We start from the raw sequence: 23,105 nt of genomic DNA on the forward strand, positions 1-23,105 counted from the left end.
TGGCTCAATTCAAAACTTATAAAACTTTAAATAAATTAATTTTCATTTAAATAGCCACACATGGCAATAAAATAAAATAAATTTAAAAAGAAAAAAATATATAGCCACACATGGCTATTGTATGTGCTCCAATGTTTGTTCCTATTTCCATATTATATAATCCCCACTTCACAGATGAAGAGAGGCTGAGCAAAGCAATGTGTCGGCTCTAAAGTCACACAGCTTCCACGTAAGCCCAACTATGCAGGTCTTCCTCAGAGATGTTGCCCAGGAGAAGCTTAAACAACTGAGATGTATAAGCCATGAACCCATTTACATGAGACTCTATCTCCCAAGAAATTCAAACCACTCTGGTTTATGTGAATTTTTCCAATTTTTAAAATGGATTTTTAAATTATAGTTGATATAAAAGATTATATTAGTTTCAGGTGTACAACAGAGTGACTAGACATACAAACCTTACAAAGTTATCCCCATGATAAGTCTAGGACCCGTGTGACACCATACATAATTATTCCAATATTATTGACCACATTCCCTCTGCTGTACTTTATATCCCTGTTACTTATTTTATAACTGGCAAATTGTACTTTTTCATTCCCTTCATCTTTTACACCCCCCCCACCTCCTCCACCCCCATCAGGTACCTACCAATTTGTTCTCTGTATGTATGTATGAGCTTGTTTCCATTTAGTTTTCTTTGTCCTTGTTTTTACATTCCACATATAACTGAAAACTGATGGTCTTTTTCTTTCTCTGTCTGCCTTTTGTCATTTAGCATACTATCCTCTAGGTCCACTTTGTCACAAAAGGCAAGATTTCATTCTTTTTATGGCTGCGTAATATTCCTTTGTACATATGTAGCTCATGTTCTTTATCCATTCATCTACTGACAGATGCCTAGGTTGCTGCTTGTGCTGAATGGAAGGGCATTTGGGAGAGATTGCAGGGCGTGCCAGAAGCAGGCCATCACTCCTGTAGAACGTGAGGGCTTTTCGGGGAGACTATGTGGGCTCTTGTGAAGGGTCTGCAGCTGCTGGAAGAGGCCCCAGCAAGGTGAGCTGTTTGGGTGGGGCAGACTCTCAGGGAAAAGCCAGAGCAGGGCAGACAGTGTAGGCCAGGTTAATAGAGAGAGAGATTTTGTGCCTGCCTGCTCGGGGCCAGCTGGATGGGAGAACTCAACAAAGGGACAATAGCACTCTGTCCCCTGAGAGAGTTCCTACCAATCCCTGCCCCTCTAGCCTGTGTCCTAAGGTTAATCCATTGAGTTTCTCCCCTTAGGTCACGGGCACTTCTGGAGCTGCTGCCTCTCTGTTGGAGCTTATAGGGCGGGAGTTCATGTGAACCCTCTGCCTACAGTGCTAGGTCTCCTATAACCCTTCCTCCATCTCAGACATAATCCCCACTGGTGCCCAAAGCTGGATGTTATAGGAACTCTCGGCACAGGTGCTCTGTGCTATGGAGCCTGAAGTGGGGTTCAGATCTCTGGCTCTTTAGGGGGGGCCTGTGAAGCCCAACTATCCCTCCCATTCATTCATCACCACACAGGGAATGTGGGACCTTCCCTGACCCCATAGTCACACTTACCTGTGTCAACGTGGTTCCTTCTTTATAACCTTAGAGACTTCTGTTCAGCTGGTCTTCAGGTGGTCTCAGTGACCTTTGTGCAATAATTTCCACACGTTCCTGGAAAGAGGTGAGTTCAGGATTTATCTACTTGGCTACCTTGATTCCTTGGCGCTCTCCCCTGGAATTTTCCCTAACTTCTATTGGCTCTATCATTGTTGCCCTAATATGCCATATAATACTCAGAAAGTTCAAGCAACAAAGTTCTGATTGCCTCTTCCGCATAAATTTCCAGAGGATTGTACTTACGGTGAGTTAGGAGGTTTCCAGCTCCCCTGATGGTTTGTCACCGATCCTTCCCCCAAGGGTTTTTATACCAGTAGATAAAGATAAATTCCTTCCAGCATTCCATTCTTTATCTCTTTGACACACCTGGACATCAGACCTTTGGGAAGGATCTTTGAAAGTCAGACTTCTCTAGTCTGACTGGATTATAAGGAGATATTAGTGGACGGGAACAATATTTGTGCTCTGCTATGCTGTTTTTGAAAGATTCAGCACAGAGAGTGATTTTAGGTCAGACTCTAGACCTGCAAGGCCATTTTTTAAAACTTTATTTATTTATTTATTTATTTATTTACTTACTTACTTACTTATTTATTTTTACTGATTTCAGAGAGGAAAGAAGAGGGAGAGATAGAAACATCAGTGATAACAGAGTATCATTAATTGGTTGCCTCTTCCACTCTCCCCACTGGGGATCAAGCCTGCTACCCAGGCTTGTGCCCTGACTAGGAATCAAACTGTGATGTCTTGGTTCATAGGTCAAACTCTGAGCCACACTGACCAGGCTAAAAGGCCACTTTGAGACTGTTTATATCTGAAGGGATCTTAAACAACCAGGGCCAACTCCTCAACTGATAATGAATAAACTGAAAGCCAGAAAGAGGACTAGAGGATGGGACCCACAGAAGACATACTGTAGGGCCGACGCAGAAGAGAAAGCCGAGTATGCCTGCTCCTACTCAACTGTTCTTGTCATTTAACAAGCATTATTTCACCAAATATTCATTGAGTACCTCCTGCTAAGCAACCATTATCCTATGCTAAAACAAAGAAACAAACATATAGCCTTTACCCTCAAAAGTTTAGGAAAACAAGCTGCCACCTTAATTAAAAATGATGTATCCGTTGTTGGTTTTGCTCAGTGGATAGAGTGTCAGCCTGTGGACTGAAGGGTCCCAAGTTCGATTCGGCCAAAGGCACATGCATGGCTTGCAGGCTGGATCCCCAGTAGAGGCATGCAGAAGGCAGCCAATGATTTTCTCTCCTCATTGATGTTACTGTCTCCCTCTCCCTCTCTGAAATCAATAAAAATACATTTTAAAATGATGTAGAGTTACACTGTGCTTCACTATAATTGATATGCAGCTTTCAGATGTTAATAGCAAGTCCATTGAAACTGGAGATTTTGAATTTGTGTATGACAAAGATGTATGGATGAAAGGGGCCACTTGCTAACCTGACAAGCTCGGGGAAGGCCTGCATGGCGGTTCTGCAAACTCAAAGACCTAAAGTAACCACAAAGGATGGTCTGAAATTTAACTAAAAGCAGTTCTGGTGGGTAGTCACATCCTAGGCCGGTATCTTCCCTGAGTTAAGGTCAATCTTTACCTTAACTGAGCCTATAGTCTTTTTGCATCTACCACAACATAGAAAATATATCTAGATACCATATCATTGAAATGTCAGGGTTACTGGTAACTTCCCTTTTTTCCAGACTCCTCCGGGCACATCAAATGCCCTGTGTGCCAGGACAGATCCCACAAAATCCTTCATTGTTACTGTTATCATGTTAATTGTTGACTGTAAACTATCCTGTACCCACCTAAGCAAAAGAAGTATGTGCCTATCATTTTATTTAAATAATTCTTTATTGTTGAAAGTATTACATATGTCCCGTTTTTCCCCCCACTGATCCCTTTCAGTCTAATTCCCTCCCCACCCCCCCCCCCCACTCTCTACCCCAGGGCCCTCATCGCCCCATTGTCTGTGGCCATGGGCCATGCATATTTGCATAAAAGGTTCTTGGTTTATTACTTCCCACCCACCCACCCTCCCCTCCTGCTCTCCGAAGATTCCATACTCTGTTCCATGCTTTCATGTCTCTGGATCCTCCCTGTTCATCAGTTTATTTTGTTACTTAGATTTCAAATATGATTGAGATCATGTGATAGGTGTCTTTCTCTGACTGATGTATTTCACTTAGCATGATACTCTCCAGGTCCCTCCATGCTGTCTCAACGGGTAACATATTCTTTTTTACTGCTGCATAGTATTCCAGGTATAAACGTACCAAAGCTTTTTACCCACTCATCTACTGATGGGCACTTGGGCTGTTTCTAGATCTTAGCTGTTGTAAACTGTGCTACTATGAACATAGGGGTGCATACATTCTTACTGATAAATATCATTTTACTTTTTATCCAATCCCAGAGGTTTCCCCGCTTTGCTTTCTCCCACCTCCCTAATCTATCACCAATGGATTTCATTGTAACCCACTTACATCTCCTCCTTTGACTGTAGAGTATAAAACAAGGTGAAAATCTGCCATTCTGCGGATTATCCCAATCCGTTGAGATTCTGCTTTCCGGCAATTGTCGACAGTTTGGCTCAAAATAAACTCACAAAAATTCTTTATAGGTTTGAATGTTTCTTATGTTAATAGATGACATCATCGCATATTTGCTTTTGAATGAACACTTTCATATGTAACCAGTGTGCCTTGTTGCATTGCTACATGATTGTCAGACACTTCTTTCACATCCGTTTTAGGGAAGTTGGCTGAGTCAAAGAGACTTAATAGCATTGTGCTTTTAGCCAGATAGTGTTAGGGTCATTTGCTAAAGGACTCTGTAACTCTCCCAAACTAAAACCTCTGTAGAACCTGGGCACCAAGTGGAAAAGCCTGTGCTAGTAACAATTACTTAAAATGTATGCTGAGCCCTAGCAGGTTTGGCTCAGTGGATAGAGCATCGGCCTGTGGACTACAGGGTCCCAGGTTCAATTCCGGTCAAGGGCATGTACCTGGGTTGCGGGCACATCCCCAGTAGGGAGTGTGCAGGAGGCAGCCAAATCGATGTTTCTCTCTCATCGATGTTTCTAACTCTCTATCCTTCTCCCTTCCTCTCTGTAGAAAATCAATAAAATATATTATTACACTGTGATTAAGTTACCACTTATCATCTCCAGGGCACTGGCAAGAGCTTTTCGTTCCCCTTTCTGCCATCTGTCCCATTCCAAATAACTGATGGAAAGTAAATCCTACTCTGAAAACCAGGGTCCCAGTCCTAGCTCACTGCCAGACTTGCTCTTTAAGTTAACCTGTCCCAGTCTTCATTTCTTTCTATGAAGTGGAGGGCAGACAGGAAATCACTGCTACAATGCTTAAATCTTACCATTCTATTATGAGAAAAATGGAGATCATCAAACACAGAAGCATGTAAAAAAAAAGGTGAAAGTCTATCTTTTTTAAAAAATATATATTTATTGATTTCAGAGAAGAATGGAGAGGGATAGATAGAAACATCAATGATGAGAGAGAATCATTGATCAGCTGCCTCCTGCACGCCCCACACTGGGGATCGAGCTTGCAAACCAGGCATGTGCCCCAATAGTGAATCAAATCATGACCTCCTGGTTCATAGGTCAACGCTTAACCACTGAGCACCACTGGCCAGGCTGAGTCTATCTCTTAACTATTTGCCCTTGTGTGGTAACCATATTAACTTGGGTATATTCTTCCAGATTTTTTAAAGATTAAAAAAATTATGCATCAATTGTATATATTATTCTAGAACTTTTTTTTTTCTTTTGATTTAGCAATATAGCATTTCCCTCTGACAAGTAACATAAACTTTGTCAGATTAAGGGTTTCATCACTGTTGTATTCCTAGGGACTAAAACAGTGCCTGACAAAGTTGATGCCAGTAAATGTTAACAGTGAATGGATAGAACAAATTCTCCTGCCTGTCAAACTAGAAGTTCCATGGGGTCAGGGATGTGTCTATTTGGTCTCTCTCTCTGGTCTTAGCATCAGATTACCTGGCACATAGTAGGCACTAATAAATATTTGTTAAATTAGCAAAACAGCTCAACAATGAAACCACCTAATTCTTCTTACTTGCCTCAGTGTGCTGATGGACAACAATAATCAACTATTCCACTATCAATGAAAAAGTTTTGCAAACATCATTGCAACTATCATCGTATATATATATATATATACCCTTGTTTAAAGATTTCTGTGGGTAAGAATCTCCTTTGGAGGGAACCATTGATGTGGTCTACGTGTCTTCTGAAGTCGCTTCCCTCCAGGTGACTAGCATCCATGGAATGCAGCACAGCAGCAGGTTGGTCATCACCGAGGGAGGGGCAGTTTTCAGACAGTGAGGTGCATATTGTCACTGTCTGAAAACAGCCACTTCTGCCTACATAGGAGCACCGATGGAGCTTAGGGTCTGTGAGTTCTCCAAGAAGTGAGGTGGCAGAGCTCTGTCTGAGTGCCCCAATGGAAGGGCTTTCCAGAAAGCTACCTTTCTGCATATTTAATGTTTTCACTCCAAAGATACCTAATGAATTTCTATTATGTGTGAGAGCAGAGTCAACAAATAAGGAAGGCAGAGCTAGTCTGCACAGTCTTGGAATGGAAGCTTAGGGACCACTGTCTTCCCTCCAAGGGATCTGAGGCTGACTAGTACAGATTGCTGCAGCCCTTCGTCTTCCTTCCACCGGGAAACGGAATAGGCATCCCAGTCACTGCTTCTTTTTCTGTGAAAAACATGTCCCCGGTTCTCTCCTTGAATGGAGAAGTTGGTCAGAGATGTTTCCCTTTGAGTTCTCCCCAAGCAGAACTTGACAACACCCATGAGTGCACTTCCTTTTTCCCCAGGAGCTCCTGCCACACCACGGCTTGCTGAGCCGGCTTCTTCACTGGAGAAGGAGAGTGTAAGTTGGTATCTGTAGGAGAGCCTTCATTCAAAGAAGCTTGAACGTTGAGACTCAAAGGAAACCTTCAAGGCCATTTGGTCTACTCCAGGAGTTTCTTCACCTTTTATGAGTCAACTTTCTCTTTGAAATCAGTGGCCCCTTTAGACTTTCTGTACCCAAAAAGGCATGCATATAGCTCAGCACGTAATTCCCCTCCACCCTCGCCCCACCTTCTCAGGAGCTTCGTGGACACATCATGGGACTGAAAATCCTGGAATTCAGGAGTCGCCACATTAAGAATTCCTACTTCACAGAGAAGCTCATTTGAGTTCTAATGCCCTGATTAGCAGTCTCTGAGTTGAGTAACCTGTTGGCTGGAATGCAGAGGTAAGGTAGTAACAAGTCTGAGTACTGGGTAGATGATGGTTCAATCCTTTTGTGAGCTTATCCTCAGAAACTGGATAAAGAATGCTGGGTAGCCACAGGCAGAACCTTAAAGTCAATCAGCTGACACATCTGATAGCTTTCAAAGAAGACAATACAAGCTCCCGAATGAAGCTGGGTCTGATGGCATAGAAGGGTGAAGACCCGGAGTTGTCAGGCTTGCTACCCACTAATGACATAGCAGTAATCCGCATATGGGTCCTCCAGTTCATATAGGTTCTCCTCAATTGTATAGATGTTTTCCCTTGAGCGCATCCCCTCTGCTACTGTATTTTCTAACCCTGAGGGAGGAGGGAGGTTGGCCAAAGTGACGAGGCTGTGGAAATAAAATGTCGCATTTCAGGTAAGCATTTCCCAGGAGACATAAAACAAAAAGAGAATAGGCTTTGCTGAAGATATGCCAACCAAATGCAGTACATGATGCTTGACTGGGTCCTGACTGGGGGAGAAACCGTAAAACAGAATAATTTGAAGAACATTATGACAATTTGAATTACTCTTTAATTTCCTTAGGTGTAAAAATGGCATTGTTGGAAACAAAAAAACAATGGCATTGTGTGATCTAAGAGAATATCCTTATTCAGATGAGATACAAACTGAAGTTTAGTGAAGTGTCAAGATGTTGAAATGTCCTGAAAACAGTTCAGAAAAAACATACACGTGTGTATAAAAAATAGATAAAGCAAACATATTAAAATGTTAAATTACACATCTTGGTGAAGGATTCTACTATTCCTTGTATCATTAGTTCAATTATTTTGTGGGCTGGAACAATTTCAAAAAAACAAAAAAGAAATAAATATGTTATGAGTCCAATCAGATTTGAGTTTGAATTTTATCCCTGTCACTAAACCAGTCATGTAATCTTGAGTTTTGTTATTTCCTTTGCTCGGGAACTATTTAGTGTGTTACACACTGTTTCATGCAGCAAGAGACACAGCAGTGAATAAAACACACATCCCATGAAGGTTACATATTAGAAAACTTTGTCTCAGGATCCTCATCTGTAAAATGGGAATAATTAGTACCCAATCTGACCAGGCTGCTATAAGGAGCATTTATTCATTCATAATAAAATATTGAATACTTAGTGCCTACTAAGTATCAGGTGCTGTGCTAGGGGATACAGTTGTTAATGTGGCAGACAAGTTCCTTATTTTCTATGGAGTTTACCTTTATAGGTAAAGATGAACATTAACCAAATGGTGTGACAAATAATGAATTAATGCATGTAAATGTCACTATTAATGTTATCACATTTCAGGTTTCAGCTCTATGAAAGAACAGTGACACAGATAATCTAAAACCATTGATACATATTTTACTTGACCTTTTTTGGCTTCTGACTATTTACTATAGACTATTTTGTTTTCATAAATATATTGTCTCCACTTAATCTAAAATTATTATTAGTTTAGATAGTATTCAATGGGCAGAGTCTTTTTTTTTTCTTGATACATACTGCATTCTACCAATGTACCAAATGTTGCTAAAATGAAGTAAAAGTTATGTACACTATATGTATTTGGAATCGGGGTGTATGCATATGTGTGTATGGAACTATGTGCAAATAGTCCGGAATGGACACTAAGACTGTAATATAAAGGACCAGTTGTTCTCAATCCTATTTGCACATTAGAATCACTTGGGAAGCTTTACAAAAATATCTATTAGACTTTATCTGTAAAGAATCTGGTTTATTTGCTCTGGGGATGACAACAGATTGTGTAAGTGACTCTAATGGGTTATCAAAGTTAAGAACACCTGGACTGGGCTATAAAAGCCCTGAGAGTAGATTCTTGGTGTCTTGTTTACTTAGGGGGCACAGTGCCCAACCAGAGCCTGAATGTAGTAGATAATCCATCAATTAAAGGGTCAGTCAACTAAAAAGGCTGATTAAAATAGAAAGAAATATGCACTTCCTGTCATGGGGAGATGACTTCTATACCTTAACTTTAGGACTAAGGAAGCTAGAGAGATCAGGAAGTAAACAGAGGAGCATGTTTACATTTCGTAAATCCTAAAGATTAGATCCCAGAGTTCCAGAGCAGGACTTCTAAAAGCAAAGATCAAAGCCATATTGGTGTAGAAACCTCCAAGATTCCCACCTTCTTTCACCTCATCCCTTATTCTTACCTGGAATTCTGTAACTTCTCTTTCCTATGAGAATACCCTGGGTAAAAAGGTGAAGAAAAGTCAATTAAAATTGCTTTCATAAATTAAAAAAAAAAAAGAAAGGCTCATAGGAGGCAAGGATTATTTAAGAAAATCTGGTCTCCCTTAAATTGAATCAAATAAAACTACTAATGTGTGTCTTGGTTTATTACATGAACTACCATATGCTTTAAGACAATAAAGATGCATTTTTCATATCATTTTAGATTTTTTTAAATTGATTTCAGAGAGGAAGGGAGAGAGAGATAGCAACATCGATAATGAGAGAGAATCATTGATTGGCTGCCTCCTGCACGCACCCCCTACTGAGGATCAAGCCTGCAACCCGGATATGTGCCCTGACTGGGAATCAAACTGGGATTCTCCTGGTTCATAGGTCAACGCTCAACCACTGAGCCATGCTGGTTGGGCCATTTTTCATATTTGACAAATATATGGAACACCTACTTTGTGTCTGGCAGTATGCTAAGTAAGCATCAAGGACACAAAGGTAAATTATGAGCCCCGAGTTTGTGAAACTTGTGTTCTAGTGAGGGTGGATTTCAAAAATAATAACAACAACAATAATTTCTCATTGTGCTGTGATATAAAGGAAACTAACAATGCACTGGAACATATAATAGAGAAGGTCAGGAAAGCACTCTCAGAAAAGGAGACCTTGAAGGTCAGCTCTGGAAGAGGAGAGTGAGTCAGCCAAGTAAAGAGCCAGAAGGAGCATTCCAGGCAGAGAAAACTGAGAAAGACCACGGTGAGTGCCTGAAACTGAAAACATGGCTGGAATAAGAGAGTAACCCAAGATAAGGTCTGAGTGGTAGGCTAGAGCTAGATTTATAGGACCTTTTAAGTCATAACCAAAGTTTCAATTTTATTCTAGGACCTGTAAGAAATAATGAAAACATGTTTCTCTACACCTACTATGCAGTCTATTCCTTTTTATAAAAAATCCTCACCCAAGGATATTTTTTCCATTGCTTTTTCTAGAGAGAGTGGGAGGGAGGGAGGGAAGGAGGGAGGGAGGGAGGGAAGGAGGGAAAGGGAGAGAGAAACATCAACGTGAGAGAAACACACTGATTGGTTGCCTCCCTCATGTACCCAGACCAGGGCCAGGGATGGTACCTGCAACCCAGGCATGAGCTCTTTACCGGGAATCACAACTAGGGCCTTCCCTTCAGTGTACTGGCCAACACTGTAACCATTAAGCAACACTGGCCAGAGCCAGTCTAATCATCTTCAGGTATAAATATAAACTTATATTTCTACCTAGGCTTATGTTGGTTCCTATATTAGCAGTTCCTAACAGAGGGAAAGACATACAACATCAAGTGACTTACATTTGAGAATTAAAGCACCAAAGATAAGAACCAGAGCCAGCCCAGCAGTGATCCCTGCTCCAATATAGACACTTATTCTGGTGGTCTTGTAACCAGAGTCTTGTAACTCATCCGCCAATGTGGATATTTGCTATAGAAACACAAACAGAATTGCAGCTTATGGCCAGAAATAGGTTGTATGCTCAGCTATTTTCATGACTTATGCATTGGCCCATCCTTTTTGCAGCATCACAGGAATACAGGAACCTAGAAAACACCCTTGATCTGTTCCCTTCTCGACAAGCCTCAAAACACCCAAAGAAACGAAGTACTTAATCTTTGGAGTTCACAAGGGAATAAAATGTGCCCTTCTGTGCTGTGCAAAGAAGGAGCTCTTAGTAAGTGGACTCCCCTCTCCCACAAAAATGGCCTTGGAGTAGAATCCTCTTCATTCACACCCCTTTGTGTTCCCATAAAGTTTCAGAATGGTCTAAATTTGGTGGCTTGCAGTGAAACCACTATTTTTGCAGAAAAACTGTGACTTAAAAGCCAGACAGTCATGAGTTCAACTCCAAGCTCGGTCCTCAAGAGTTGAGTCATCTTATAGAGTTATTGGGAAATGTAAGTGACAAAAAATACAAAATGCGTGGCATAGGGTCTGATACATGATAAATGCTTAATCAATAATAGCTATTGCTATTGCTGTAATTAATTTGACTTTTTGATAACTGAGAGTCACACAGAAAATCCTCTCCCTGTAAAATTTCAGTCCATGGTCCCCCTTAAAACCAACAACAGGAAACACTTTTAAAACAAAGTCAAGGAAATTAAATCTTCCATTTACTCAACAAACATTTACTACAGGAGTGCTATTTGCAAGGTATTGTGCATCAAGCATTATGGGTGCACACTTAAAAGGCAGTCCTTGGTCGCAAAGAGGGGACAAATACAAAACGTTGAGCCTCAGTTGTGAACACACAAGCACGAGATTGAGTTAAATGAATGAGGACCCCTAGATAAGTCTTCAAAGAATTTTTTGATCAATGCTAGAAGTTTGCTTTCAAGAGGTTTTTCTCCTTTACTCGAAGAAAGTGGGGGACACTAAAAGCATCCTGTTTTTGTTTATAGTTGGATATATAAATTCCTGGCTTAGAATATTCCTGACTGGTATCTTGTCATACATAAATAAATAAATAAATTCAAACAAAAAATAATCTTTCTCAATCGGATTGCAATGGAAGCAAGAAAAAACATGTTCTAGGGAGTTGGAGGATCTTTGACTTGCCCACAGTGGTGTACAGCTATGAACTTTGAGAAGAGGGACACAATGCTAATGCTTCTTCTTTTTAGTTTTCCAGGGCTAACTATGTGCCTGGCCTTCACAGGCATCACTGCATTCCATGCGTACACCAGGCCCATGTTAGAGCAGTTAGAAGTGTTATCAGCAACATGCTACAGTCAAGGAATCTGAAACTAAGGAAGATTAGGCATTTTTCCCAAAGAAAGAGTGGGCAGGAAGGAAGACTAAAGCCACACTTTCTTTCCTCTGGGTTAAACACAATGTTAGCTCACACACACACAAAAGTTACTTACTGTTTGATTTTTATCATGGAGGGTCTCCAGAGTCTGTGTCTCTGCTACAAAGAGGAAGAATAACCAACAGAACAGTTAAAAATATTTTGTTGCTTAAAAGCAGACTTTCCTTTTAGATAGAAAATCTCTTGCATTTAAAATGCATTGGTATACGTACCAGTAAAGACATTGGCTTGCTGCTTGCTATTCCACCCAACAGTGGGCAGTGATAGAAAGAATGAACATGATTCTTAAAGACCTGTGTAAATGCATGAAAGTGCTTCTGAGGAAATGGACAGGTCTTAAGTTTTGTTTTTCTTGCCAAGTCAACTATTCTGCCCTATCTGTGTTGCTTAATATTTAAGTCTAGTTCTAAATATAGATCTGTTGGGGGGAAAAAATATTTTCTTTTGCCCAGCTGTTGTGGCTCAGTAGTTGAGCATTGACCTATGAAGCAAGAGATGACGATTTGATTCCGAAGTCAAGGCATATGCCTGGGTTGCAGGTTCGGTTCACAGTGTGGGGTGTGCAGGAGGCAGCCAATAGATGATTCTCTCTCATCAATGATGTTTCTATCTCTCTTTTCCTCTCCCTTCCTCTCAAAATCAATAAAAATATATATTTAAAAGAGTATGTTTTCTTTTATTTGAGTTTTTAAAAAATCTTTATAAGCCTATTTGAAATGAATTCTACTCTATAGTTTTTACAATAATTAATTGGGAGACCAACAAATTTTACTGAACACTTACTTATATGTCCATGTTAGGATTTTTTTCCCCCCAGGTAATGAACCCAGCTACTTATGTTCTATGAAATGGAGATTTCTGCCCTGAAGACCTATGTTCAATATGTAGTTTGTTGTGTCCACAGGGCCCTAGTAGAATCAACAAAATCCCATTGATGACACTCAGGCAGGCATTCTATTGTAATTCGATTTCAACAGATAACAAAAGTTAATTTTCTTGAAAAAGTTTGGCATTTTCTCAATAAGAGGAAAACAGGGTATTTGGTTGCCTAAACATGAAGATAAAAATAACTATAGCTACAATTTACCATGAGCGGGCATTGTGTTAAACTTTTGAGGTAACTCATTTAGCGTTCAAAACAACCATCCTAAAGTAGAGACAATTAGCTCCATTATACAAATGAAGAAGCCAAGAATTAGGAAGTGACTTAACCGGGGTCACACAGCTTAGTGAATAACAGAAATGGCCTTCCAATTTAGTTCTCCATGGCTTTAGCATACACTCTTTAAAAAAAAATGTTTTTATTGATTCTATATTGATTTTAGAGAGAGAGCAAGGGAGAGGAAGAGCGAGAGAAACATCAACAAGAAACACTGGGAATCAGGCCCACAACCCAGGCATGTGCCCTGAGGGGGCAATTGACCCAGTGACCTCTTGATGCATGGGTCCACACTAGGCTACTGAGCTCTTTTTTTTTTTTTTTAATTGATTTTTTACAGAGAGGAAGGGAGAGGGATAGAAAGTTAGAAACATCGATGAGAAACATCAATCAGCCGCCTCCTGCACACCACCTATGCAACTTCTGAGATTTGTGACATTAGAAAGTCAGATTTACCTATTTTTAACGGCATTTTACGGAATAAAAAAATGAGCTCCAGAGAGTGTAGGAGAGACCAGGTCCCTGAGAGAAAATATTTAAGATTAATCTTTCTGATCAATGTGACCTGAAGACTCCTTTTCTGACCCTATCTTCTCTTCCAGAACAGCATGGAAAAGGCCTAGCTCAATTACTTAAAGAATTTAGCTGCTCCTACTGAGATCAAAATCTGAGGAGGATGCCGGGCTTATTCCAGTTAGAAGAAGTCCAGGAAATCACCGAATCCAACCCCAAACATGGACTGGAGTCAATTCAAGACAAAACATCACCAGTCCAGGAATAAATCACAAAATAACAGTGCAATGTAACGAGTTTTTCATTAGATTAAATTTATTTAATTTAAAAGACTAACCCTTTTTTTGCAGTGATAGCACTATTAAGATAGAAATTTTGCTTTTCTTACTTGGCAAAATATGTTGATAGAAATACTTTTAGGTAGGGGTCAGGAATTTTACTGGGTCATGAAAACCATAATTCTCTGGACAGAAGAGAATGCTGAGATCCAAAGAAGTGAAAGGTACTGGCCCAGGCCTCATTACATTTCTCAGTACAGGTTTATTCCAGCACCTCCCTCACCTGAAATTCTCTCTCATGTGTACAGAAACATTTATATGTCAGTTCTTACACCATTGCCCCGTTTTCCCCATATTCAAAATCCTCTGAACTCGGAAACCAACTAAAGGCTTCCTCCTATGCCCATGTAAAATTACCTGAGCCGTGTTCCTCAGTGGTAAATATCCTTGGAAAGGCTGTAGTGAAGGCTCTCCGTGGAGTCCCAGCAGGGGTGACCTTGGCTAGTGTCAGAAAGCAGTGTAAGAAGGAGGCTTCTCTGAGAGCAGAGAGCTTATTTCAAGGAAGTAAAAGGACAATAAATAAAGAGAAACACATGCTCACCATCAACCTAAACACCTTCGTTAAGAGTATATCACACATTTTACGAACTGTGTTACAGTCATCATTGTCACAGTCTAATTGTTAATAATAGAACTAATAGCCACACACTAAATGCTTTTCATAATACATCTCCTAAAATCCTTCCAATGGCCTATATGATAGGTATTACCATATTTCATAGAGGAGAAGGTCAAACAGTTTAAATAACTGGTGCAACATTACACAGCTAGTAAGCGGCAGAACTGGAGTTGAATTCAGCTCCGTCAGCCACAAGTACATGCTCCATAAACCTTAAAACATAGAAGCACATGCACCCCCGTGCACACCCACAGTTCAGTGGGTCTCAATCCTGGCTTCAGGCGGGGGAGAAGCACCTGGGGAAGACTTTGTAAACTCCCAGGGCTCAGGCTTTACTTCCAGAAACACTGGTTTCTATGGTTTGTGGGTAGGGCTCTAGCATCTATCGATCTTAAAAAGCCCCCCAAGTGAATCTGATGAGCAGCCAGGGTTCCAACTATTGATCTAGGCCTTTCCTGCCATTATATAGATCCTTTCCATAAGTTTCAATATAGATGGAAGAATTAAACACAGCCAGACATTGCTTATAGGCCTGTTAAGTCTTAGGGGTCCACCACCAGGGCTGTCACTGGTGAGGAGAGAAGTGAGAACAATTATTATATTTAATATGATCTGCAGAGGATTACTTATAAAGAAAACATGCAAAGTCCACTCACCTGGTTTGATGTCCAACTCCAGGTTTAATTTTTTATCATTCATTGGGCCTGGGAATTGGATACGGCAGCAGTAAGTCCCACTGTCGGCTAAAGTCACATTCTCTATGGTCAAGGACACATCTCCTTTGTGGACATTCCCCTTTAGCTGGTATCTGCTGGATCTCTGGTAGTTCAAGTGCCTTCCATCAGTACTGAGCATCACACTCGTACATTGAGTTAAAGGACAGGGTCCCCTGCCCCAGCACATGGGCACAAGGTTCTCCGAGGTGGTTGGAGAGTAGTGGCAGGGCAGATAAGCATTCTTGCCCACCTCGGCTGTGCGTGACCCTACCAAAGACCCTGGATAAAGAGAAAAGGAGAGCAAGATGCAGGCGATGAGTGAGATTGGTCCACTTCAGGAAAAGTGCAAGTAATGCGTGCAGAGCAAAGAAACCACTGCTGTTCTCCAGTTTAAAAGGAGGATCCACTAAGGCAAGACTCTCAGATTTGAGGGGCATCTGAACCACTGGGAAGTCTGGTTAAAACACAGATGCTTGGCTCAACTACTAGAATTCCTGACTTACTAGATCTGAAGTAGGGCATAAAAATGTATTTCTAACAAGTTCTGTGGAATTGCTGACATGGCTGGTGTTGGAACCTCACTTTGAGAACCAATGTGCTAGGAGAGACTTGTGGCTCAGTCCTGTGAACAAGGCAGGGATGATGGAAAGAGTAAAAAAATATATAATAATAATAATCATTCACTGTCAGCCAGGAAAACATCTCAGCCATTTGGGCTAGTTGTTGTTCATCAATGAAGAGCAGTTATCCTAACACAATTCTCTCTCTCTCTCTCTCTCTTCTTTTTTTTTCTTAAGTACCAGGCACATAAGAATAAAAACCCTTACCTGAATAAGAAGTTAATATATAGCCCTTTTTAGGTTTATAATTAATTGGTTTCTTTAAAAAAACATACACTGTAAAACAAACAGTATAAAAGGTGCATGTAAAGTCTAGTCCCTCTGCTCTTTCCCATTCCCAGCTCCCCTTCCCAGAGTCTACACATTAAGAAGTATCTGTGTAGGGCCACACCCTGCAACACAAAGGACAGAAAGAAGTCTACTATACACATTGTTCCTCTCCTTTTAAAAAAAAAATTTAACATTGACTCAGAGACACTTCATATCATTTTGTTTAATCAGATTTACTATTTGCTTCATAGATATATCACAATTTATTTTGTCCACTTCCCTGTTTGTGAACATTTAGGTTGCTTCCAAACTTTCTCTACTGCAAATATTATGAAGGCCATCCTTGTATCTTTATCTTGCACAACCCAATTGCAAAAGTCCATGCCCAGACTTACTTGTCAGTAGTAGCAGCCACAGAAGGACACAGTCGAAGGAAAGATGTGAAAACATGGGTTATAAGAAAAGCCCAAGAGTGGCTCTGTTGAGGTGCCGTTTTAATTCTTCAATTGAACTGTGTTTTTCCTGCAACTGAGTTTCTACTCCACAATCACGCGAGTGGTGGCCACTTCCCTGAGTGCCAGACCAGCACACCAGTGCGGCAGACTACTGATCATTCCTCTGTTAAAGCCACTAAGTCTACATCAAAGGAAACCCCAGTTCTCTGTCATGCTCCACCAACTTCCTGTAAGGGCTCTGATATTCATTCTGATAGTATAAACAAAGAGGAAGCAATACTCAGAAAGTATTACTCAATAAAGAAAAAATAGTGTCTCTCAGTGAGTAGAGAAAGCCTTCTGATACCTCCAGTAAAATAGTCCTTTGTTCAAATGAATCATGTGTTGGTCCAGCTGGTTACCAGGGAACACAAGGTGGAAACACATGCATTCATTCAGACAGTCAGTAAATTGGTCAGTGATGACCATTGCTTATGAAGCACCTACTATGTGTCAGGCACTGGACCAGGAGCTGGAAAATACCACAATGAATGGCATGTTCATTACCCTTACCTTTATGGGCCCTTTCCACTCCATCATAAGCCTAATTCTTAGCCTTGTTCTAACACAAATTGGCCTACACCATATAATCTTGCTGGATCTCAGTTTCTTCATTTATAAAACTTACAAAATGAGGAATTTGTGCTAATATTCTGACTTTGACCTGAACTTTTAAACTCTTCCACTTAGGGAAGACACAGTCTTGTCACCAATGCTTTCTCCCCTCCTTGGGGACCTCAATATTCTATTCCATCTCATATACACAAGGTGTCCCCTCCCCACCCACCTTAGGGGCTTCAGGCATCAACTGATGGAAAATACTGAATTACCGCCACCTCTCCATCACCGAGTTAACATCTCAGACCCAAGCAATCTCAGCCCTGGGAGAGTGACTTTTGTCTGGGAAACTTAAAAGCCAAGGGTTCTTTACAAAAGGCAAGTGAGATCACAGTCTGGAGTTCCTCAAAACCCATGGTCTCCTTCTGTCTTTCCTTCCGGCATTTCTCTGTCACCCACCTTTATGCCATCAAATACATTTAATATAAACTTCCAGCTTGTTCAGTGTGTGCACTTCCATAGCACCACAGAGCTCACAGTTACTCAAGAGATCACAGTCCACCTCTTCATTTTAAAGACAGAGAAACTGAGACCTGAGAAGATTGATTTACCCAAAAGTATATGATTGGTAATTTCAAATGAGAACACAAGTCCCTAAGCTCCAGGTTGTTCCCTATAAACCATGTTTCATGAACTTGATATTTGCCCTTGATATGTCTGCCCACATAACTAATAACAACCAGCATATTCAATTAATCATGGTTTCAGGGCTGATATTTATGAAAAGCATGTGGTGTGTTACCTCTCAGTAAATCTGCTAAAAAATAATAAAAATTCAGCCCAGCCAATTGGCTGAGCATTGTCCTGTGCACTGGAGGGTTACCGGTTCGATTCCCAGTCAGGGCACATACCTAGGTTGCAGGTTCAATGCCTGGTAGGGTATGTACTGAAGGCAACTGGTCAATGTTCTCTCTCTCTCTCTCTCTCTCGCCTATGGATATTACTTTTTGAGGAGGCCATTTTAATCACTTGCTCATGATTACATTCACAGTTCCATTTCTGTACTTAAAATTATTCTGATCCTCACTTTACAGTATTACTGCCTTCTTAATACCTTTGGAGTCACTTAAGACATTGTATGACTGGAGATGTTTAGGTAAAAGGAAAAGATAAGTAAATACTAGTGGGCACAACTTGGAGAGCTCTAGCTTAAAAGCTGAAGTCTTGTCTGTGACTGTGACTGGTTAGTTACTGTCCTGTCTGGGACAGACTTGACTGTCACTTTGAAATGTGCCAGTCATGGGTTCACAGTTTCAAAATGTGCTCCAAGTACAGACCTCACTCAGCTCCCATTCCGGCCCTTGGGAAGCTGGGGAGACAGCTCAGGATGCCAGGCCAATCGTCCCTCCACCCAAGAAACCAACACAAACAGCAGAAAACAACCAGATAGAAAGGACGCCTCTTGGTGTGGAGGTCAGGAACATTATTTTGCATCATGATGTGTTGGAAAGAGTCTGACAAGTAGAGTCAGGGAACCTAAATTAAATATGTAGTTTCACCTCTATCCTTGGTGTGACCTTGGACAAGTCACCTTACCTTTTGGGTTCTTTAATGTCCTTCTTAGCAAAACAAAGGTGATGATCCTCAGGGCAGGGGAGGGGGTAGAAAAATGGGTGTGTACCTTGGCTGGGGGCAGATCACATACACAGGGGAAGTGGGCTGGGTGGAGACTGTGGAACAAGAGATGTGCTCCACCGCCCCAGCCCCAGGCAGTTGTCACCAAGGGGAGTGAATGCTTATTGGGACTAGAGTTCCATTTTGGCAAGACTCCTAATTTTTAATTGTTGGTAATTAATTACAAAATTGTAAACCCTGGAGAGAGAAAGGGGGGGGGGGTGTGTGTTGGGGAGTCACCTAAGAGGAATATAGCCATGGGCTAACGATTTGGAGTCTCTAAACTTCCTCCCAGCTTAAATTTTTACTTCTAGGTGTATATATGAATATTTCAGTTGTGATATTATATTATTCTAAGTTTTTTTATTTCTTATTTTTATTTTTTATTTTTTTTTTTAATTAAATCTTTATTGTTCAGATTATTACATTTGTTCCTCTTTTTTCCCCCCCATAACTCCCCTCCTCCCAGTTCCCGCCCCACCCTCCGCCCTCACTCCCCACCCACTGTCCTCATCCATAGGTACACGATTTTTGTCCAGTCTCTTCCCACATCTCCCACACCCCTTTCCCCCCTAAGAATAGTCAGTCCATTCCCTTTCTATGTCCCTGATTCTATTATAATCAACAGTTCATTCTGTTCATCAGATTATTTATTCACTTGATTCTTAGATTCACTTGTTGATAGATGCATATTTGTTGTTCATAATTTGTATCTTTACCTTTTTCTTCCTCTTCCTCTTCTTAAAGGATACCTTTCAGCATTTCATATAATCCTGGTTTGGTGGTGATGAACTCCTTTAGCTTTTCCTTATCTGTGAAGCTCTTTATCTGACCTTCAATTCTGAATGATAGCTTTGCTGGATAAAGTAATCTTGGTTGTAGGTTCTTGGTATTCATCACTTTGAATATTTCTTGCCACTCCCTTCTGGCCTGCAAAGTTTGTGTTGAGAAATCAGCTGACAGTCGTATGGGTATTCCCTTGTAGGTAACTGAGTTTCTTTCTCTTGCTGTTTTTAAGATTCTCTCTTTATCTTTTGCTCTTGGCATTTTAATTATGATGTGTCTTGGTGTGGTCCTCTTTGGATTCCTTTTGTTTGGGGTTCTCCGCGCTTCTTGGACCTGTAAGTCCATTTCTTTCACCAGGTGGGGGAAGTTTTCTGTCATTATTTCTTCAAATAGGTTTTCAATATCTTGCTCTCTCTCATCTTCTGGCACCCCTATAATTCTGATGTTGGTACGCTTGAAGCTGTCCCAGAGGCTCCTTACACTATCCTCGCATTTTTGGATTCTTTTTTCATTTTGCTTTTCCGGTTGGATGTTTTTTGCTTCCTCACATTTCAAATCATTGACTTGATTCTTGCGCTCCTCTGGTCTGCTGTCGGGCGTCTGTATAATATTCGTTATTTCAGTCCGTGTATGCTTAATTTCTAGTTGGTTCCCCAATATAAGATCGAGGGTCTTATTAGTTTTCGTGTAGATCTCATTAAGTTTATCGGCAGCTTCTAAACAGTTCTTGAGAGACCTTAAAAGTGTGGTTCTGAACTCTATTTCTTCCATTGACAATTTTGTCCTGTTTCTTTGTCTCCGCATTTTGTTATGCTTCCTTGGTGCACCCCCTAGTGGTCTTTGTTCACAGTCTTATAGATAAATCTTGATTGTTGTAGCTAATTCCAGGGAGGGTTTGACCTCCAGGCCAAGTGGCTATGAGAATCAGCTGTGTCAGCAGTGAGAGAACTTCTGTCCTCTAGGGAGGTGCTAATCTAGCCTTTGCCTGAGGCTATCCGGCAAATGGTTCTGCACTGGGCTTGGGCGGGGCGGGTCGCACAGGATCAACAGGGTGGGCCGGAGAGAGCAGTTATGGCGGCTCTCAGTCCTGTCCCAAGGGGCTCTGCCTCTCTGAGTCCCAGTACCCGCTGCAAAGCTGAGAGAGAAAGCTGCACTCGCTCTGACCGAAGCCAGACAGTCCCGCTTCTCCTGTTTGAGTCTGGGTCCCTAAAGACTCGCCCGGATCTGGAGCTCAGAGTCTGCGACTCCCTCCCGATTGAAAACAACAACCGCGCCCTCCGCCGCCAGCCCGCTCCGCGCACTCCGCACCTCAGAATTTGACTTCAGCACTGCGCCTCCTCTGAGTGTCCGTATGCGTTTCTCTTTCCTCCTAGTTGTAGGACTTCCACTCAGCCAGCGTTCCTGTGGTTCTGGGTGATGTCCCTTCCGTTTTTTGGTTTCACTTTTGAAGTAGTTGTTCAAAGCAGCAAACTCCGGCGTTAACCTATGCCGCCATCTTGGTTCTCCTTTTTATTTCTTATTTTTAAATCTTCACCCGAGGATATGTTTTTATAGATTTTTTAGACTGAGAGAAAGCGAGGGAGGGAGAAAGGAAGAGAGAGAGAGAGAGAGAGAGAGAGAGAGAGAGAGAGAGAGAGAGAGAGAGAAAGATGTGAGAGAAATATCAACCTGTAGCCTTTCATTCGCACCCTGACTAGAGATAGAATCTGCAACCTAGGTAAGTGCCCTGATTGGGATTCAAACCCACAACCCTTTGGTGTATGGGACGATGCTCCAACCAACTGAGCCACCCGGCTAGGGCTATTCTAAGTTTTAAAGACAACATTTTATTCCTCTGCTTCAGTTTACCAGTCCACAACTGGCCGTGTTATTATTAGCATACGATTCAAGAAAATGATGACATTTCACTATTTATTAATCATTGTTGGAGATGTGGGTATGTCCTACCTCCTTCAGCTAGGGGGCCTCCCGCTCTCCAAAGCCTTACTTCACTTCTCTCCAGAAGATTCAAAGGGTAGACAGCTCCTTAAGGTTCTTAGTAACAACAGTGCCCTGGGAATCTGCTTCTTTGTAGAATTAATCAACCAACCACACATAACCACCCACTCATACGATAGCTACATAAATATCTACTCAGCAAAGGGTGACTATGGGCTCTTTCATGGGTGGTGTGTGGGTGTGAACCTATGATGCTAACTCATGTTGATTTGGGGTATGGTAATACTTTATCTGGCCATTGAAAAATCCTATTTGAAATTGCCCTTTTTAAGACTTACAGAACCACGCCCCTCTCCTTGGCCCCTCCACTCCCACGCCCCCACCTCCGGCAGCTACTGCACAGTGAGACAACCAGGTATTTTTGCCTCTTAGGTGACCTGTAGGAGCCTTCGTTTTCCCTAATTCTGGGCTTTTCACCATCTCTTTACAGGTAGCCTGACTTATTTTGAGCTGCGGCACATCTCTATTTATATCCTGCATGTCAGACAGTTGGAGGAAAGTTCCCTTTTGTGGCTCCCTCTTTCTGCGAATGAAAAAAAATTGAGATCATTCTTTACACTCATGCAGTCTCCCTGTGTGACCCACACACTCACAACTCTTGTGCTCACATAACTGTCCCTGTATTTCAAGTAGGAGAGTTGCCAAAGGCAAATTTATTTCCTGAAATCTTGTGTGATCCACAGAGGGTGACTGAATCCCTGCTTGCTAAAGCTGTTGGTAGCTGCTCTCACCCTCTTTTTCCTCATTCATAAATACTGAGATGTTCTTTGCTGGGTATTTGTGGGAGAGTTTAGGTAGTGAGGTTTCCTCCTTAAGCAATAGCTTTATGGGAGAGGTATGCGTGGCGAGAGAGGCAGCCTCAGGATTGCTCTCTGTGTTCCAATTTTTGAAAAAGTACAGGCATAGGTCCAAAGACACTGAATTGTCGCCACCACAGTTGTGAACTGCTCCAGCTTGTGTGCCTGCCCTGTCTTCCCCTCACTGGGGTAAATTCCTGGGATTGTGCACTGGGGATCTTCAAAGGGCTTGGGGAGTGTTAATACTGTCCTTGTTCTCCTGAGTTTCAGGTTGGGTTTAAGGCCAATTTTGGCATTAGTTTCTTTATATTTCCCACCCCCATAGCAAAATGCAGTGCCCTCACAAAGCTATAGTGCAGGGACCCTGTCAGCTAACACTTTATTACCTAACTAGAGGCTCGGTACATGAAATTCATGCACGGATAGGGTCCCTAGGCCTGGCTGACAATCAGGGCCAATCTGTAGGGCAATCAGAGAGCCCCCACTGGCACCCACCTTAGCCGGCCTGGCACTGCCCGCTCACTGCCCCGCCCCCCTGCCG

At 41.7% G+C, this 23,105-nt stretch overlaps 1 protein-coding gene across 7 annotated transcripts; it reads right to left on the reverse strand.

The window, feature by feature from the left end:
* Positions 1–3,693: 3,693 nt before the first annotated feature.
* On the reverse strand, positions 3,694–22,509 carry HAVCR2 (hepatitis A virus cellular receptor 2). Of its 7 annotated transcripts, none has more exons than XM_059699032.1 (7): positions 22,091–22,431; positions 15,308–15,646; positions 14,390–14,473; positions 12,078–12,121; positions 10,506–10,635; positions 9,136–9,172; positions 3,694–7,315 (listed from the first exon to the last, which is right to left on the reverse strand). In XM_059699032.1, exons 1-7 carry the CDS (start codon positions 22,245–22,247, stop codon positions 7,162–7,164), a joined length of 945 nt encoding a protein of 314 aa, XP_059555015.1. In that variant the 5' UTR covers positions 22,248–22,431; the 3' UTR covers positions 3,694–7,161. The 7 variants fall into 7 exon arrangements, with proteins under 7 accessions (XP_059555015.1, XP_059555018.1, XP_059555022.1 ...); XM_059699035.1 differs by lacking the exon at positions 22,091–22,431 and adding an exon at positions 16,653–17,088; XM_059699039.1 differs by lacking the exon at positions 10,506–10,635 and having other exon boundaries at positions 22,091–22,491.
* Between the last annotated feature and the right edge of the window lie 596 nt (positions 22,510–23,105).

Source organism: Myotis daubentonii, chromosome 5, assembly GCF_963259705.1.
Source record: "Myotis daubentonii chromosome 5, mMyoDau2.1, whole genome shotgun sequence".
NCBI lineage: Eukaryota > Metazoa > Chordata > Mammalia > Chiroptera > Vespertilionidae > Myotis > Myotis daubentonii.

Coding starts and splice junctions, on each gene's coding strand:
- HAVCR2 (XM_059699032.1), bottom strand. CDS start 22,247: ATGCAGGATATAAATAGAGATGTGCCGCAGCTCAAAATAAGTCAGGCT. Junction 14,474..15,307: donor GGAGTTGGACATCAAACCAG/GTGAGTGGACTT, acceptor TTCTGACACTAG/CCAAGGTCACCCCTGCTGGG. Junction 7,316..9,135: donor GAGAAGTTACAGAATTCCAG/GTAAGAATAAGG, acceptor TTATTTCCACAG/CCTCGTCACTTTGGCCAACC.